General features: G+C 36.0%; 1 protein-coding gene across 2 annotated transcripts; it reads right to left on the minus strand.

Annotated features, from left to right (window-relative positions):
* Positions 1 to 1,464: 1,464 nt before the first annotated feature.
* Positions 1,465 to 12,252, minus strand: LOC129880399 (eukaryotic translation initiation factor 4B1). Of its 2 annotated transcripts, XM_055954413.1 has the most exons (4): positions 11,041 to 12,252; positions 2,988 to 3,491; positions 2,396 to 2,490; positions 1,465 to 1,918 (listed from the first exon to the last, which is right to left on the minus strand). In XM_055954413.1, coding segments are annotated over exons 1-4 (1,773 nt in total). In that variant the 5' UTR covers positions 12,213 to 12,252; the 3' UTR covers positions 1,465 to 1,916. The 2 variants fall into 2 exon arrangements, with proteins under 2 accessions (XP_055810388.1, XP_055810389.1); XM_055954414.1 differs by lacking the exon at positions 2,396 to 2,490.
* Positions 12,253 to 18,238: the final 5,986 nt, after the last annotated feature.

The following is an 18,238-nucleotide window of genomic DNA, read 5'->3' on the forward strand; positions in this document are numbered from 1 at the left end:
CAAACGTGGACAAGAAAAAATTAATTGGAGATTGAAAATGATGTAAATTTGGAAGAATTTGAGCTAGTAATTTACCAAAATATGTCAGCTTTCATCTATTCTTTTTTTTTTTTCAAAATGGAAAATAAGAAAGGAAGGAGTTTGGGTCATTTTGATACGCCCATTGTTCAACCTGTGTTGACTCAATCCATTTTCACCAAAGCTAATTTTGAGCAAGTTAAACTATGATTATTTATTGCTTCCATCAATTCTAACCCGCCCAAGTTTGACCAAAATACCCCTAGTATTAAAATTTTAAGATTCTCAACATTAAATTCATATTGAAACGTTGTGGAAATTCATATATATGTAACTCTATATCATGTATCAAAAAGTATTCATGATCTAACCGAAGGGCTACATTTGTCCCTGAAACACACCCAATTGACACCTTTACGTTATTACCACACAAACTAGCACCACTTTCACTCTTAAACAATAAAATCCACAAAACAGAAATTGAAATAACACCAAATGCCAGAGTCCTCATACTTGAAGGTTTATCCCGATGCCCAATTTATGTGACAGTTTTCGAATTTCAAAATTCAAATAAATCTTTGGTTTTTTGCTATTTTTCATATTTTTAAAATATTTTGAATTGTTGATTATTGTGATTAATAGTACTTTTTTACCTAGTTTTCAAAAATGCAAATTTTATTTCAAACAATTATAAAAAAATTTAAAAAAAATCATGTCCGGATTCATGATCAAAATTAAACTGTTTGATTTTCAGAATTTGAATCATGCTTCTCCCTTGTTGTATACTTTTTCGATTAAGCTTTTGTCTAGTGTGATTTATTTACCACTCAAAGGATAGCAACCACGAGTTTGCTTTTCTTTCTTCTTCCGTTATGTGAATATTCTCAATTTTCATATTTCATGTTTCATGTTTGTATAATCTTCAACGACCAAGTTTAGTATTATTGGCTTATTGCCACATACACAATATCTGAAATTGTTTCAAACTACTTGCAGAATACAATAATGCATTATACATGTCATGGTATTTTTGTGCACGTGAAATCGTATCATTTTCAGCCAAAAAAAGAAGATACTTTTAACAAATTAAAAGGCAAAGAACGACATAAATGAAAGAGATGAGTACTTATTTTATAAGCAACCAATAGTGGAGTAGTTATCCTAACAATTTACACAAAGTCTGATTTAAGTAAATATTTTCAGTGCATAGAACATCAACTATGGAACTGAATAAGAAATACATATGCTTACCAACATTGTCCTTCCCATACAATCTAATTCCTCTATTGGTTTGGAAGACATTACCAAAAAAGAACAAGTGAAGATCAAAATACATCAACTTCTAACAAAATTAAGATAAGGTTCTCCAATAGCCTTCCCATTTAAAAAGATGAGAGGAAAAAGATAACATGCTAGTATTCAATGCAAGTCATCAATGGCAGCATGTAGGTAAATGCTTAAATGGCTCATTCATAGAACATCAAGCACAAAAAATTGAATACATGGGAACCATTGTTTAAAGAAATAAGCAGAGCTTTTAAAAGGTATCTCCCTACTAAAAGGATAAAGATAAAAAAGATCAACCAAAAGTATGACCACAATGGCACGTTACATTAGTCGTTTGGAGCAATAAACAAAACAGGTACCCTGCCTCCAAAGAGAAATGGAGGAAAAATGCACTTTTACACAACTTTGAGATGGGACAATTAACCACTGCAAAAACGCTTGTATCAACACTCGGTAATTCTAGCATCAACCTTGCAGCAAAACTAAAAGCCAAAAAAGATGGAAGTCGAAAGATATTATTCTGTTCTAATTTGTCAGAGGACAAAAAACGCAGGCGAAAGAAGCCAAAGAATCCACAGTACTTGAAGATTACCATCTGTCCCCAGATCTTGTCCTGCCAAATTACGCACAGATATTAATAGCACCATCATAAATCTTAGAAACAGAAAGCATCAAACCATGAAAAATAAATTAACCACTTCCTGCGTAACATATATCTGCCACACCTAGCATAAGGTACAAAAACGGATGAGTAGAGTGCATAGTAACTCCTACTACGTCCCATATATCATTTCTTCCATTAGTGGGAATTCGATTCACTTGCAACAGTCCCTGGAGGACAAGACTGGAATATCTTTGCCCACAGAAATCACATTAGCAACTCACATCCTTGTCTTGATGAAACATCACATCTTAGAATATTTTTTTTATCACATCTGGAAATTCTCAGAAAGAAAATCCAGTGAGTGAGAAAATATGTAGTACTGTACTCCCACAGGTTCAAAACTTACTGCTCATCCCTGTGTCCACTTTCAGCAATATCTTAGACGTTCAGCTATCTACAGTACAAATAAAAGAATAAATCACATACATGGGCATTTTACACTTTGTGCTGTCCTTTTCTTTTCACGATTTCTCAGGGATGGTAGAGGGATGTCACTAGCTGCAACTCTCATCACACCTTCACTGTGGTATATCAATCACTTGATATTACTGTAATTTCAATTTTTTTCGCAAAAACAAGCTATGCCAAACAAATGCTATACACAAACATCAAAGGAAGAGAAATATTTCCACATACTCAACAATTTTCCCCAAAAAATCAGAATGACATAAAAGAATCCTAAAATGACAATTTTCCATCCAGTCTTGAATAACAAATTCCTACTTACTTTTAGACTGGACCATATTCGAATTTGAAATAGCCACTTAAAACAGTACTGCAAAATCCTGTATTCTCAACAGACCCAAAAAGAATAAAATATAAAGAAAACAACAAGGCCGAAACGATTTCTGGAATGTTATGCATGGCAGATTACCAAGAAAGGGACAGTTCAAGACGAGAGAAATATTAGGCACAAGTGTCATCAATAAGTAGGCAAGTAGAAACAAACTAATAGATGCAAGGAAAAATAAGCATGGGAAGTGTAGGTGAATATGTCTGGAGAGAGAGAGAATTCTACCTATCAGACTCCCGGCTGCCAAAATATCCTCCTCTACCTCCTTGGAAAGATCTTCTCTCATCACCTGGTCTTGTCCATGCATCTCCACCGCCCCGTGATCGAGGCCTCTCCACCTGTTCATTTGGCCTGGCCCATGCATCTACACCACTACGTGATCGAGGCCTCTCCATTTGGTCACTTGGCCTTGCCCATGCATCTCCTCCACCGCGTGATCTAGGCCTGTCCATCTGATCACCAGCTCTACGGTCCTCATAAGATGCTTGATGAGAAAGGCTCCTATCAGGATGTCCAGCACCCCTGCCTGACCCAGAGCCTGGCCTTTGAATGGGTTTCTGACTGAAACGGACTTTGTCATCCAAATCACGGATCAGCAATTCCAAGTCCTTCTCTTTCTGATTAATCACATTCTGTAAATTAGTCTTGTCCTCCTCCGAGCACTGTGTAGCTTCCTTCCTGAGTTGCTCTATTTCTTCTTTCAGATTCTTTTCCTCCTCCATCTCTGGTCTGAAATGTTTAAGTAATCAGGAAAAGAAATATGGTTAAACTCTCTTCATTTCTTTACATTTCTTTCTTTGTTTTTTTCTCAAGGAATTAACCAAAAAGAATGACCATAACACATGATTAGATAAACTTCAGAAGCCCTAAATAACCAATAGAGCTGTATCTCCATTTTTTGAGTATTTCTTAATATGGAACATCACCTAACCTCGTACCTTAAAGTACTTCAAATTCTACAAAGATGTCTACTTAAACATAAATAGGTTACAGCTGAAAGAATACATTTAGGAGGTTCCTTCTTATCGGATATGAGTGCAATCAGACGTTTTCTTCTTTTTTTCTTGGATGTTTGATAGGTAAATGGAACAAACAGAGCACCCAGCCCACCCAGCCCATATTCTTTCAAATTTTCAACAATTGTAGAATCCTTTTTAGGAGTGGAGAGGACCTATTTCCTGCTTTCACTCACTAACTGAAACCACTATTTCTTATGGACACTAGAATACTCTCACTCCATCCCTAAATTTGACCAGCGCGGCAATCAAGAGCACACTGTTCGAATATTGAGTTTGACAGATAAGATGTTCAGGTAATAGTTTGAAATCCGATGAGTTCTTCACAATAAGAAGTTAGTTTTGGAATGTGAGTTTGGAGTACATTTTTGTCACATTACAGGTATGGATCCAGATATGGGTTCGACTAATTCCAAGAGGTTAGACGCTACCTCCCACCATTACAGCAACCGAGTAAGAAAATTACAATAGTTAAAAGATATCACATCAATTTTGAAGTAACGAATAATGTTAGATTGTAATGTTTGAATATAAGAAGAGAAAGAAAGACAAAAAAGGGAGTTATTCATTGTTATTGGAACAGGAGTATTCTCTAATATAATATAATATATAAAAAGGCAAATTCTTCAACTTGCACAATGAGTAACAACATTCTCTAACAAATATTGCAAAATGACAATTCACATCCAGGCGTGCTGACTTGAACATACTTGTTCTAATATTTCCTTTTATTCAAGGTGAAAGAGACATGAGAAGAAAAAAGTAGCAGGATGCAATCTAGTGTTTTATAAGATAGACAGATATTAATATCAAATAGCATGAACTTAAAGCCTTTATCTTACAACATCTACATATGTCCTGTAATTTGAAAGGGCAGGCTAAATGTGGTACAATTGAGAAATCTACAAGGTCAGGTGAAGGAGTAATGCTCCCAAACAGAGGCTTAATTTCTTTTTGTGGACTTAAGTTTGCATGACATTGTATTTTTACTGACATATTTATAGTGTGATATATACTAGTACAAGATAGCAATGCCTAGCAGAGAGAGTGAGAGGTTTCCATGTAGCCTTCACATAAATCAAATCCTAGGTGTAACCCTTATTTTGCATCAAAAAGACTCAACAGCAAAGAAGGCATGTACAGATAATGAAAAAAAAAACATGTAATGCCTTTTTACATAGGGGAAGTCAACGATACCTCCAATCAACACGTAGAAGGAAGAGAACACATGATATATCTCAAAAAGAGACAATTATTATACATAATAACCAATTAACCTTCTCCAACTTGAGGAACATCAATTAGCACACATAAAAGGAAAACAAACACGTGATATAAAACAAAAAGAGAAATAGAACTACTAATATGTATCAATCTACTATCTATCACCAACTTAACAAACACTAATTATCACTCCATTTTATGGAACAAAGGTAAAAATTTTAACTATAAATCAAATTGATCAGGAACTCTAAGCAAAATGGATAGTACAAGTACTAGTTAGTTGGCAACACAAACCATTTCTCTCTCAATTACTCCCCCTGTACCAAATTTTATGAGTTAGTTTGACTGGGTGCAGAGCTTAAGAAAGAAAGACTTTTGAAACTTGTGGTCTAAAATAAGTCATACATGTTTGTGTGGCTATAAGTCATTTCATTAAGGGTAAATGAGCATTTTAAAGTTAAATTATTACTAAATATAGAAACATATCTTTCTTTTTGGGACTAACTAAAAAGGAAAGTGAGTCATATAAATCGGGACAGAGGGAGTAATATGGACAAGGGCAGAGGGTGGGCCCATTATCTCCAAGTTTCAAAGTTTGTGGTTGGTCCCCAGGGTTGGAGGCCCGATGAATTTATCGGCCATCAAAAGAAATATAGTGAAAAATTCATTCCTGAAGGAAAATGTATCTAATAAGTTCTAAGTTGTGCGACCTCTTCATTGTTGTTGTTGAACCCATGTCGACACAACATGGGTGCGAGTGCGGAATTCGTGTGAGATTGATCAACCCACATCGGATACTTTGACCAGATTCCATGGACAAATTTTGGCGGGGAAATTAAGAATTTGATTTCTCAAAATAAAAGATAAAACAGATTTAAGACATGGGAAATGACATACCTTCAATCCTTTTTAGCTTTTCCTCTTGTTCAAAATTTTCTATCTAAAAAAGTTTTCTTTCTCATAGAAAAGAGGGTTGATTTCTAAAGTAATTATTAGCATATTTTTTATAATTAATTTATGTTTTTTTAGAAAGGTAACGTGTATTATCAACAGAGGAATACTCTAGGAGTAGTCCAGTAATACGTACAAAACAAAGATCACATAAGTGTAAAACTAGCCTCCTATAATCTCATAAGTAATCAAAAATACTAGGAATATCTTCATCTTGAGGATATTCATGCTTACGCCAAAAATAGAAAAGAACCATACAATTCATCTTCATTTTCTCAATAGAGCAGCTCTTGTTTTCAAAACATTTGTGGTTTCTTTCTAGCCATATAGTCCATCAAATGCAAGCTGGGACAATCTTCCATCTCTCTCTGTGCCCTGACTGATTTCCATCCCTGTTCCAGTAGGCTAAAGCTTCCTTTATATTCCTTGGCATAGTCCAGCTAATGCCCCTAAGATTGATGAAGACCTGCCAAAGTTTCATAATCTCTCTACAGTGTAGAAAGAGATGATTTATTGTCTCTACCTCACATTCACAAAAAGAGCATCTGGAGCACAATTGTAAGCCTCTTTTCATGAGGTTATCATGAGTTAGTGCAGCCTGCTTGTCCAGAAGCCAGGAGAAACAGGCTATCTTGAATGGAACCTTGACTTTCCATAACATCTTCCATGGCCAACCTCTTTTGTTGTTGGCCTGATCTCTGAAGCTTCCTATAAGCTGATCCAACTGAAAATCTCCCTTGTTTGCCTGGAATCCAGACTAGTTGATCCTCACTGGTGTTGAGATCTTTGCATTGCTCCAAAGTGTTTAGGAATCCAACCATTCTACTCACCTCCCAATCATTCAATGGTCTTCTGAATCTAAAGTTCCACCCCTGGTCATTTCTTATGAGAGAAAGCCTCCAATACGTTCGTGCATCCCAATCATTCAATGGTCTTCTGAATCTAAAGTTCCACCCCTGGTCATCTCTCATCTCTTTAACAGTGACATTTTCCTGGACTCAAAAGAAAAAGATCAGGAAAACTATTTTTTAGAGATCCTTGTCCCACCCAGCTTTCCTCCCGGAACAAGGTCTTCCTTCCATTACCCACCTTGACCTTACAATCATTTATCAATTTTGGCCACAAATTCCTTATTGATCTCCATAGACCAGTACCATATGGTTGTAAAGTAGCTTTGCTGATCCACCAATTTTCCATGCCGTATCTTGTCCTGATTGTCTCTTCCACAAGGATTGTTCTTGAGAAGCAAACCTCCACAACCATTTCATTAGTAGGCTGTTATTCTGAACCTTCAGATTCCTTGTTCCCAATCCCCCTTCTTTCTTGCTGGCTATGACATCACCCCATTTGACCAAATGGATCTTGTGGTTGTTTTGGTCATAGTTACCTTGCCACAGGAAATTTCTTCTTATGGTGTCCAGTCTCTCTTACAATAGTTGGCATAGGGGATAAGGACATATTATAGGTAGGTAAAGCATCTAGGACACTGTTTATGAGAGTAACTCTACCACCCAAGGACAAATATTGACTTTTTCAGTTAAAAGCTTCTTTTCACATTTCTCCAACACATTGTTCCATATTCCCTTTGATTTGCTCTTGTTCCGCAATGGCATGCCAAGATATATAGTAGGTAATTCTCTAATTTTTCCCTCCCAAAATGTCTACCAAACTTTCTATCCTAGGTACCTCATTTACTGGGTAAATGAAGCTTTTACTCTAATTAATGTGAAGGCCGGAAGTTGCTTCAAACAGAATCAAGATGACTCTTAAATATTCAGTTGATTATTGTCTGCATCACAGAAAATTAAAGTGCCATCTGCATATTGAAGGTGAGTAATTGCCAGACCTTGTCTGTCATATATGTTGGCATTAAAACCCATTATCCAACTGTTTGTTTGAGTTGTCCTTAACATATTATTAAGTCCCTCCATTGCCAGTATAAAAAGGAAAGGGGATAAAGGATCGCCTTGTCTCAAGCCTCTCTCTGAATTGAAGAAACCAGAGGGATCCATTGATCAACACTGAGAATTTCACGGTAGTAGTGCAGAATTTGATTCAATTTATCCACGTCTCACCAAAGCCCATATTCTCCATAGTTTTCCAGAGGAAGCCCCAGTGTAAGTGATCATAGGCTTTCTCTATGTCCAGCTTACAAAGGATGCCTAGAATCTTGTTGATCTGTCTCACATCCACACATTCATTAGCTATCAAAATGGCATCCATGATCTGGCTGCCTTTGATAAATGCCATTTGGTGAGCATCCACTAATTTAAATACCACTTTTTTTCAACCTCTCAGTCAACACCTTTGAAACATACATGTAAGTTTTCCAGGGAATAACTTTTTTTGGAAACTGGTTGCAGAATAACTTTATAGCTCTATTTATTATATTTCTGAATTTATTTTAGCCGACATGTATCCATACACCCCTATATCAGAATTCGTACCCTCGAATCTTAAAATTAGATTTTGTTGAATTTGAACCTTGGATCCACATCTGTGTCGAATACACGCACCAAGTCCGAGCAACTTAGGATAAGTTAAGCTTTTCTATAATATATGACCAGCATACTCCGTATGTTGGTGATGTGAACCAAATTACATTTTGTTGTTGATCAAACAGACTAGTGATATGCTAAAAAGTCATACATGGCCTCGGTATCCTGTGTTCATGTATAATTGCAATGTTCTGAAAAGAAACAAAAATTTACAATTACCCTTCTAAATTTTCAGTTCCTGGAGTAACATTTGAAAGAAACTCTTTAATTTTGTGTTGTTCACTATGTTAAGCACATCTAAACTAAGAACTGTAACTAGAACCTTTATCTTAAAGAATGCAGAACAACACGGGAGGTAAAGAGGGTTTTGAGGTTCTTTTGCGGGTTATCCACTTGAATTCAAATCAAGTTCTGGTTCAAATATCAAAAAGTTCAATTACTTCCTGCCACTTTTTTATAAGGTTATTTATTTCCACTACATAGCATACACCGGTTTGAAGGTTAAATAGTTTGTTTTTTCTTAACACCAGATGAGTAAGGTCCGTTGCAGTTTACACAAAGAAGACAAGCGAAAAGCATTGTTTTCCACACAAATGGTTTCAACATTTGTAAATCTATGGTGATGGTTGAGCCAAAAATGTTCAGTCCTGGGATTGCAGAAGGGAGAAAAGAAGTTGAATATGCTTCTTTAAAGTGAATATGGTGGGATGGAGAGAAACACTAATACAGATGTTGAATGGAGGGCTTCTCATCTAGAAGCCTAAACCTAAGAGAAGTGCAGAACTGCAGATGGTATGAAAGTTGGCTTGAGTTAGAAGAAAGGAAAAGCCTGAAAGGACTTTGGAACTTCTACCAAGAAACATTTTGACAGCATGGACTAAAGAAAGTCTCATTAATAATGCATAGCATCAACCGCTTTTCAGTGATCATGGAAATAGGAAAAAACATCTTTTAAGCCTGTTCATAAGGAACAAAAATGTAGTTTTGTTTAAATAGAATAATAACTAGAATGTGAATTTTTTCCTTGAGCATTAGCTTTTTCCTAAAAAAACATCTCGAATTTCATGTCCCCATGAAAGAAAATAGAAACTTCACTGAATTAACTGCATGTATAAAGTTCACCAAAGGTGATTGGATCAAGGAGATTTAAACACATTCCTTGCAGTTACGGAAAAATATGTAATGTGGGTCTAACTTATTGAATTTAGGCTAGCCATAAGTATAATACTCCCTCCATTCCAAAATAAGTGGTGTTTTAAGTTTGGGCGCACCCTTTTAGAAACTACTCATTCCTAGAAAATAAGGAGTGTTTTTACTAACTTATCCCTACTAAATGCCTTAAAGAAAGAAGTGATTCTTTAATGATGTAAAACTCCATATATTAAAACAAGCATAATTTTGAACACTAAAACACAACACTAATTTTGAAAAAAAATGAAAAGGCTAAAACACCACTTATTTTGGAGCGGAGGGAGTATCATCCAGTAGTAAGCCAGCATTTATTTCCTGGCGTACTCCACTCTAAAGCCAGTTTCATTCTCCAAAAAACGAAAAGCAGCTAACACATTTTTAAAAGATAACAGTATCTGGGACGATATTCCCAGGCAAGCTTCATGGAAGTTTCCAAAAAAAAATCAAGGAAAAGAAGTAACTCATAGAAACACGGTATGAGCTTAGTGATGTCTAGAGTTTCTTTCTATTAAAAGTTGTATAAAAAACTACTAGGTGACTTCCAGAAAGTACCTGGGAGGAGAATACTTTGTAATAGCTATGGAGCACCTAAATGGATTTTCATCATGAGAGTAGCTGCTCTGGGGAAACTGTATACAATAGATAGACTTGCTATTGGGGTGTGAATATCAGTCAAGCTTGCTCCATGTGTTCAACAGGATTACAAAGCATCTCTCATCTGTTTTTTGAATGTGCATTTTCTGCCTATATCTGAAGCAGAATAATGCTATGGCAAGTCATCAGAAGACACATTTTGGCTGGCAAGAGGAGCTGGGTTGGATGAATGATAATATTAAGGGTAAATCTGCTAGTGCCAGCATCTTTAGAATGGCTGTGGTGGGATGTGTATATCATATCTGGCACAAGAGAGATATGAGAATATTTCAGAACCAAAAAGAAATGCTGAGGAGATTCTAAATAATGCCATTCAAGAGGTATTCTACAGAGAAAATTCAAACACCAAATTAGAACTGAAGCTGAATCCTTGAAGTACTACTGTGTCCTTAATCTGGGAGGGTATTTAGGTGGTAGATTGCTGGCTTGTTCTGCTGAAGCTTTACTATAGAGTAACAGTTTTTTGTTATGTTGTAATACTCCAGTTTGGTAAGAAAATCTTTTATTTACCAAAAAAGAACATACCAGTATGGCCACTACTATTGTTACTAACTTACTAGCCAAGATAGTAACTCAACTGCACAGTATGGAACTATGGATATAGCACCAAGTAACCAAAAATACAGAACCCCACATCAATCAATGACCATCTTAGTTTACCAATTTAGAAAGCATCAAAACAAATCTACAACAGCATTAAACAAGCCAATTCAGAAGTGTAAATTGTAGGAAAAGAAACCAAACCTGTCAACACGTCGATGCTCCAAATCCAAGTCAATCTTCCTCCAATCTAAACCTTTTTCTTCAAGCAAAACTTCCCTAGGCTTTGCATCTCCAAAAGGATTAACCTTCGGCTTAGGTTTAACTCCACCACCTTCCACCATTCCCCCCTGCAATGATGTGCCTTCAGAACGGACAGACTGTGAACTCCCAGGCCTACTTGATTGTGAGCTCGTTGGCCTACTTCCAATTCCCTTCTTCACCTCAATTTCCTTATCCATTTTCTTCCAGTCCAATCCCTTCTCCGCCAAGACCTCCTCCCGTGGCCTCGCCGCCCCAAATGGATTAGGCTTGTTCACTTTCACCACAGTCTCGTTCACATTTTCACTTCCCATCTCCATCTTGGGCGGATCCAGAACCAATCTCTGTCTTTCATGGTTTGGCTCACGAGACCAACGCTCTGGTTCAGGCCTCAAATCAGGGAACCAAGACCTCCCTGGTGGTGGTGGGGCGACATTGGACTTCTTCGAAGCACCCCAATTGTCATCGCCATCAGCCCTAGAAATTCCGTCTCCGGATCCGAGAGAACCATAGCGATTGGAACGAGCAGAACCGGAATCAAGTGATTGCATGGGTAACGATTTCTTCGATGAAGCCCAATTATCAGCCTCGTCAGCTCTAGATGGTTGATCAAAATCGGAAGCCCTAGAAGGTGGGCCCCGTCGATCATCATCAAATCCAACATACGATCTCCGATTACCACCCCAGGAACCCTCACTATCACCCTCTCGATCTCGTCCCCGGCCGGGTGGTGGGCCCATACTGCGGGACCCATAGTTAGAAAACCCACCACCAAGACGACCATATTGCATTTCTTCAGCGGATCGTTCCTTTGGGCCGGTGGGAAGGCGGAGCATCTCGTCTGGAGTTAACCGGCTAGTAGATCCGGAGCCATAGCCACCGGTAGGGGTGTAGGTGCTCTGCATCGTGAACTCTTGCAAGCTCATCTTGGTTTTCTTCTTCTGCTTGGTGTTGACGGCTTCCTTTAGGCTAGGGTAACTCTGGGTGTCCTTCCCGGCGGTTGGCGCAGCGGCAGCAGCAGCAGCTTCGGCAGCGGCTTGTTCCTTTTCCTCGGCTTCGGCCCTTTCGGCTTCGGCGGCCCAAGCGCCGATATTTCCCCATGGAGATTTCGACATTTTCGAAGAGAGCAAATGAATTGAATTCTAAAATGAGATACTTTCCTTTTTCCCAAGATATAAAAGAAACCTCTATTTACAGGTCTTCTGTTAACGGGGCGGGGCTCCATTTCAGATGTCTGGACCACCCACTTTATTAAGTCTATTTTATTTTTTTGGTTCCTCATCATCGTATTCAAATTCGACTAAATAATTTTGTGTATATCGTTTGGTATATAAAATATTTAGAGTTTAGTTTCATACTTTTATTTTTGACAATTCTTAGTTATTCTGCAATATGACATTATTTTTTTTTGAGCAAAATATAATATGTCAACTCATGTGCATGGTTCATTTGGTTTGTCGCTTTATTTCTAAGTAATTTTCAATTAAAAAATTGTGTTAAATCTTACTGGTTAAATTTATAACCGAATCGATAACGATCAATAATGAATAAATCAATATTTTAATGATTCTATAATATTTTAGTATGTCTCCAAATCGATAACCGATAAATCGAACAGATAAACTTTAAAATCGAACCAATCGATACGCAACCCTGACCCAAAGATTGAAATTGAGACTCTAATTTTAAAAAGGAGCATTATTTTTAAAATATTATTTTTAAAACAAATAAAAATTGATACATTCTCTCAATATTCTCTAAAAGCAATAAACATTTGAAAGATGGTTTTCACAAAATTACAACAAACATTGTCTAAACACTTAAGGAGTTGTTTGTTAGAGTATATAAAAATAATGTTAAATAGAGTGTATTAGTAATGTTTGTATTAGTTATGCTTGCATTAATTATAGATATAATATTTCTTATGCAATGTTTGGTTAGTGTATTAAAAATAGTATGCATTGCGTAATAATATTTATTTACAAAAATATCTTCAACAAGTATGGTGAAAAAAATGTAAAAAGGATTTTGAGGGGTAATTAGGTCTTTAATTATGTTAGTGCATGCATTAAATCCCCTTGCATTACTAATATTTATTTAGATTTTCGGATACTTTTTTTTAGATGGAAACTACAACTAATACTCTGAAAGAGGTGGAGCTAGTGGAGGTAACCAACAAAGTATCTCCAACTACTTTGCAGGAACCTGAGCTCGACGGTGATAAAAATTGTGATATTACTCCCAATCATTTTAAAAAGCGGAAACAAACAACTCTTTGCGATCCTGATCGTAGCCTTGTGAGTAGTGACAGAAGAACATCCGGCGTTTGAAAACACTATACTGAATATCTTGATAAATGGATAAGAAAAGGGTGAATTGTAACTACTGTACTAGTAACTTTGCTTCTGAAAATACGAATGGGACAACAACACTATGGAGACATTTAAATGAGGTTTGTCCTAATTCCCCTCTTAGAATTATTGACAGAAATCAATCAAGGTAGTTAAAAAGGGGGAACAAGCATATAGTATATGTACTGTAGAAAAGGTTGTCATTAACGTCAATGAGATTAGGTGATCTTTCTCTGGTGACAGTTGGGTATATGGTTCTTTTATGTTGAATGTTGATCATTCGGAGAACTATTTAAAGACCTTGTTATTTTTCTTAACTTGATTAATAAAAAAATAATGTATATAATTAATTTTTTTATGGGCTAGCCTTCTTAATTTTGTTGTTGTGGAGGTTGTACTACTATGCAGTAGTTGCTATCTTTCTCGTGGTGGAAATTTTGTAATTTCTTTCGAGGCTATTTTTGCATATGCTGCTGTGCTGATCCGTGCTTTTAGTTTTCTTTCAAATAGTTTCATCTTGGAGAAAGATAAAGTAGCAAATTTTCTATCGGCCACGGTTGGAATGCTTCAATTACTTCATGCAATAGTGAAAAAAATTATTCTTCTCGAAGGACTTTTTTTTGTTCTGGTGGTTCCTCTTCTCAGATTCGGTATCGAACTTGGACAGTCAAAACAGGCTGTCAATTCTTTATTTTTGAAGTCATTTCCTTCGTGGACCGTAGGAGTTGAACAATCCACCAACTAATGGATTTATGTTGGTGATATTTTGCCCTTTTTAGAGCTTATCATTTTAGCTTATATACTTTATAAGAACATCAGACATAGTTCTAGTCAGGACATATTCAAGTTTGTTATTATTGGAACCATATTTGCTTCTCTCTTATAGCTCTAGCTTGGACTTTAGATGATAACTTATTTAACTTATATACTTTTTTTTTATCTTCACTATCTTTGAACGAGTTCAGGTATCTTTGAAAATTAATAGCAGTTGTTTTGAAATTCTATTGATTTACAGTATGAAGGTAGTAAATAAGTTTGTCAATTTTTTTGCATTATAAAATATATTATTACAACACGTAAAAATCGAATCAAAACGATAAAATCGATAAAACCGAAACCGATAGAATTTATACTATAATGATTTGGTTTGGTTTGAATATTAAAAAAATTATTTTAATTAATTTTGTTTAGTTTTAGCCAAAAATCAAGTCAAACCGGGCCATGAACACCCCTACTCCTACGTATGGATAACTTTTACTTTTGTCCGTGAATAATGTAAGAGGAGTTGTCATGCACCATTTTACTGACTCCTAAAATATAGTAATAAAGAAAAAAAATGAAATTATAGGATAAGAGGTATAGGAGAAAAATTAAACTCATAAATTATATTTGGGTTAGAAAATCACATTTATAAAAAAAAATATAAACATTGAATGTGAATTTTGGATTTAACATTATGAAATTGCGTCTTTTAATTTACCGACAATTCTTCATCCATACGTCATGATTAGGGCTGGACGTTCGGTATTCGGTTCGGTATTTTCAAAATTTAGATTCGATAATTCGATAATCGGTAATTCAAAGTATATACCAAATACCGAACTTTCAAACTTCGATTCGATAATTCGGTAATCGGTAAATAAAAATTCGATTCGGTACGGTATTCGGTAATACCAAAATTTCTGCATCTTATAAGATCAACACAAATGCAAGCATTTTTTTTACAAGATAAGTAGCCACAAACCATCTTAAAATAAAATCTAAAACTAAAAGGCAACAACAGTCAACAGGCAACAGCAACAAAGTGCTTCAGCCTTCAGCTGCAAGTCTGCAACACACAACAACTAACAACAATACAACATAAGCTGCAACACTACACCCAGCAGTAGCACACTACACACAACACCACCACCTCCTGCAGCAGCTCCCTACAACACCTGCAGGCTGCACTGCAGCAACAATAAGCCAATAATTGGCAGGAGCAACAACAGTCAACAGCACCTGCAACAGCATGCAGCAACAGCTACAACATGCAACAACAGCTACACACAACACCACCACCTCCTGCAGCAGCTCTCTACAACACCTGCAGGCTGCACTGCAACAACAATAAGCCAATAATTGGCAGGAGCAACAGTCAACAGCACCTGCAACAGCATACAACATGCACCAACAGCTACAACATGCAACAACAGCTACACACAACAACAAATAACAACATAAGCTGCAATAAGCTGCAACACTACACCCAGCAGCAGCACACTACACACAACACCACCACCTCCTGCAGCAGGTCCCTACAACAGCCACCAAAACAAGCAACAACCAGCAACAACAACACCTGCAGGCTGTACTGCAGCAGCAATAAGCCAAAGATTGGCAGGAGAAACACAACAACAGTCAACAGCACCTGCAACAGCATACAACATGCAACAACAACAACAAAATGATTCAACTGCAACACATAACAACAACAAACAACATAAGCTGCAACACTACCTGCAGCAGCAGCACACTACACACAACAACAACACCACCTGAAGCAGCTCCAAAATCAGAAGTCAGAAACAGTACTTGCACTTAGCTTTATTAATTCCATCTTCTATGAGCTTCTCATAATGCGGCCAAGCAGCAGATCTTGATTCTATAGCTTTTCTCTTCACCGTCAATGCATGTTGTTGAACTTCCATTGTTGAATTAAGAGACTCGGTAAGAGCCAAAGGTGCGCTTCCAATGACATTGGTCGTTCGACTTGTTTCATCTTCCATCTAAACATTGAAGAGAATACAAATGTTATAAGACATAAATTAACAATCATTTTCATTTGAAAGAAAGGAAGCAAGAAACAAAGCAACAAAGAAGGATACTTTGATCAGGTAATGTAGATTCAATCTCATTCTTCCTATCATAGCACAATACATACACTGGAAAATGCAGTATTCAATACATTAAAGTTAAAAACTGAAAAATAGAGAACCAAGAATGCTGCTATATGATTTTTCCATTAACTTATACTTACACCACTTAGCTTCTTTTCCTTGTGAACACAGAACAGGAAAAATGCATAAATAAAACTCTTCTAAAAGTCAAGTTCCTAACAACAAATGCTATCAGAAGTCAGAACACAGTCCAAAATTTCCCTATACTTAAACAATCTATCAAGTAACTAGAAGTCTAGAACCACATACTTTTTCTCACTTCATCTACGCCCAAAAGCCAAAAGCCCGTGATTTTTAAGTTTTAACTGAATTAAAAGGTTAGAAACCTAACCTTTTTGAAAATCGATTTTTGTGTTTAAGATTTTTCTGTCTCAAAAGAAATCAACAGTAGGATTTTGTTTTAGGATATGACACTACTTTTAAAAAAAAAATCAATGATCAGTTTCCTAGTTTACTTTTTAAAAAGAATTAGAAAATAACAAAGGAAAAAGTGATAAGCAGAGATTTTCTTTTTACGCGGAAATTATTGGATAGCTCTGCACCTAAACAAAAAGTTTTGCCCTATCAAAGTAAAAACTATCCTCATGTAACTTTTTTTTTAAAACAAAAAGGGCATAAAGGTTTCATAATCTTAAAAATAAGATAAGGCACCTTAGAAAATTTGGACAAAGAAGGTAAGTTACCTTAGAAGATTTGGCCCGAACCTGCTCATCTATCACTCCAAAGTTCAGTCTCGTGATATCCAGGTAGACTCGTACAACCGTTTCGCCTTCAGAACCTCTTCCCGATAAACTCCAAAGCCACTAATTTCTTATACCTATTTTGTTGAAGAAGATTCAGCCATAACCAAAAAAGCTTTTGCTTTCTGAGAAGTGAGTGATGACTGATGACGAGTTGACGACGAGAACTGAGAAGTGAGAAACTGAGAAGAAGTGAAGAAGAACTGAAGAAGTGATTAAGTGAAGAACTGAAGAAGAAGAAGTGAAGAACGAGAGAAGTCAGAGAACTGAGAAGAAGAGCTGAAGAGGAACTAAGAAATAGAAATAAAAATCCTAGCCTAAATGAATTTTTGTTGTAATGTTGTTGCCTTGTTGGACAATTGGACTAATGGACTGGGCTGTTGGGTTATTGGTGAGGGATTTGGGCTGCCCTAAACTAATTACTAAGAAATTAGGCCCAACAGATATATAATAGACTATTAATAGTGGACTAGTTAGTTATCTAGTCATATTAATTACGGTATTCGGGATTTACCGAAATACCGAACGGGAAAAAAATAAATACCAAAACCGAAACCGAAACCGAATTACCGAATACCGAATACCGAATACCGAAATACCGAAATAGACGGTTCGGTTCGGTAATTCGGTTTTCGGTATTTTATGCCCAGCCCTAGTCATGATGCTACTTGGCTCTTTCCTCTGCCTTCTTGAAAAAGTTGGTGAATATTTTGTTGTTGAAATAAATAAAATTTAGCTAACTTGAGATTTTCATCTATTGCTTTGTCATAATGCATTATGTTATTATTAATTTATTATAAGCAACTATGTTATATTATTGTGCTCATATATAATTAAGTTTGAATTTTATTATCTTATTGTTTAGATCGTATTATGTCGATATAATTTTAATTTTTTTATATAAAAACGACATTTTGTTCAATACGATTAATTTTACTCCTTAGTTTTTAGTAACATAACATGATGATGAGTTATCATGTTTCTCTTTAATTACACTTTTAATCTTATAAGTTTTACATTATTTTTTAAAATTTTATACTTAATGATTTAACGTTCATAAAACAAATTATTCTTTTTATATGCAATTATTATTAATTAACGTGATACACAC

This window comes from Solanum dulcamara, chromosome 2 (assembly GCF_947179165.1).
Source record: "Solanum dulcamara chromosome 2, daSolDulc1.2, whole genome shotgun sequence".
Lineage (NCBI taxonomy): Eukaryota > Viridiplantae > Streptophyta > Magnoliopsida > Solanales > Solanaceae > Solanum > Solanum dulcamara.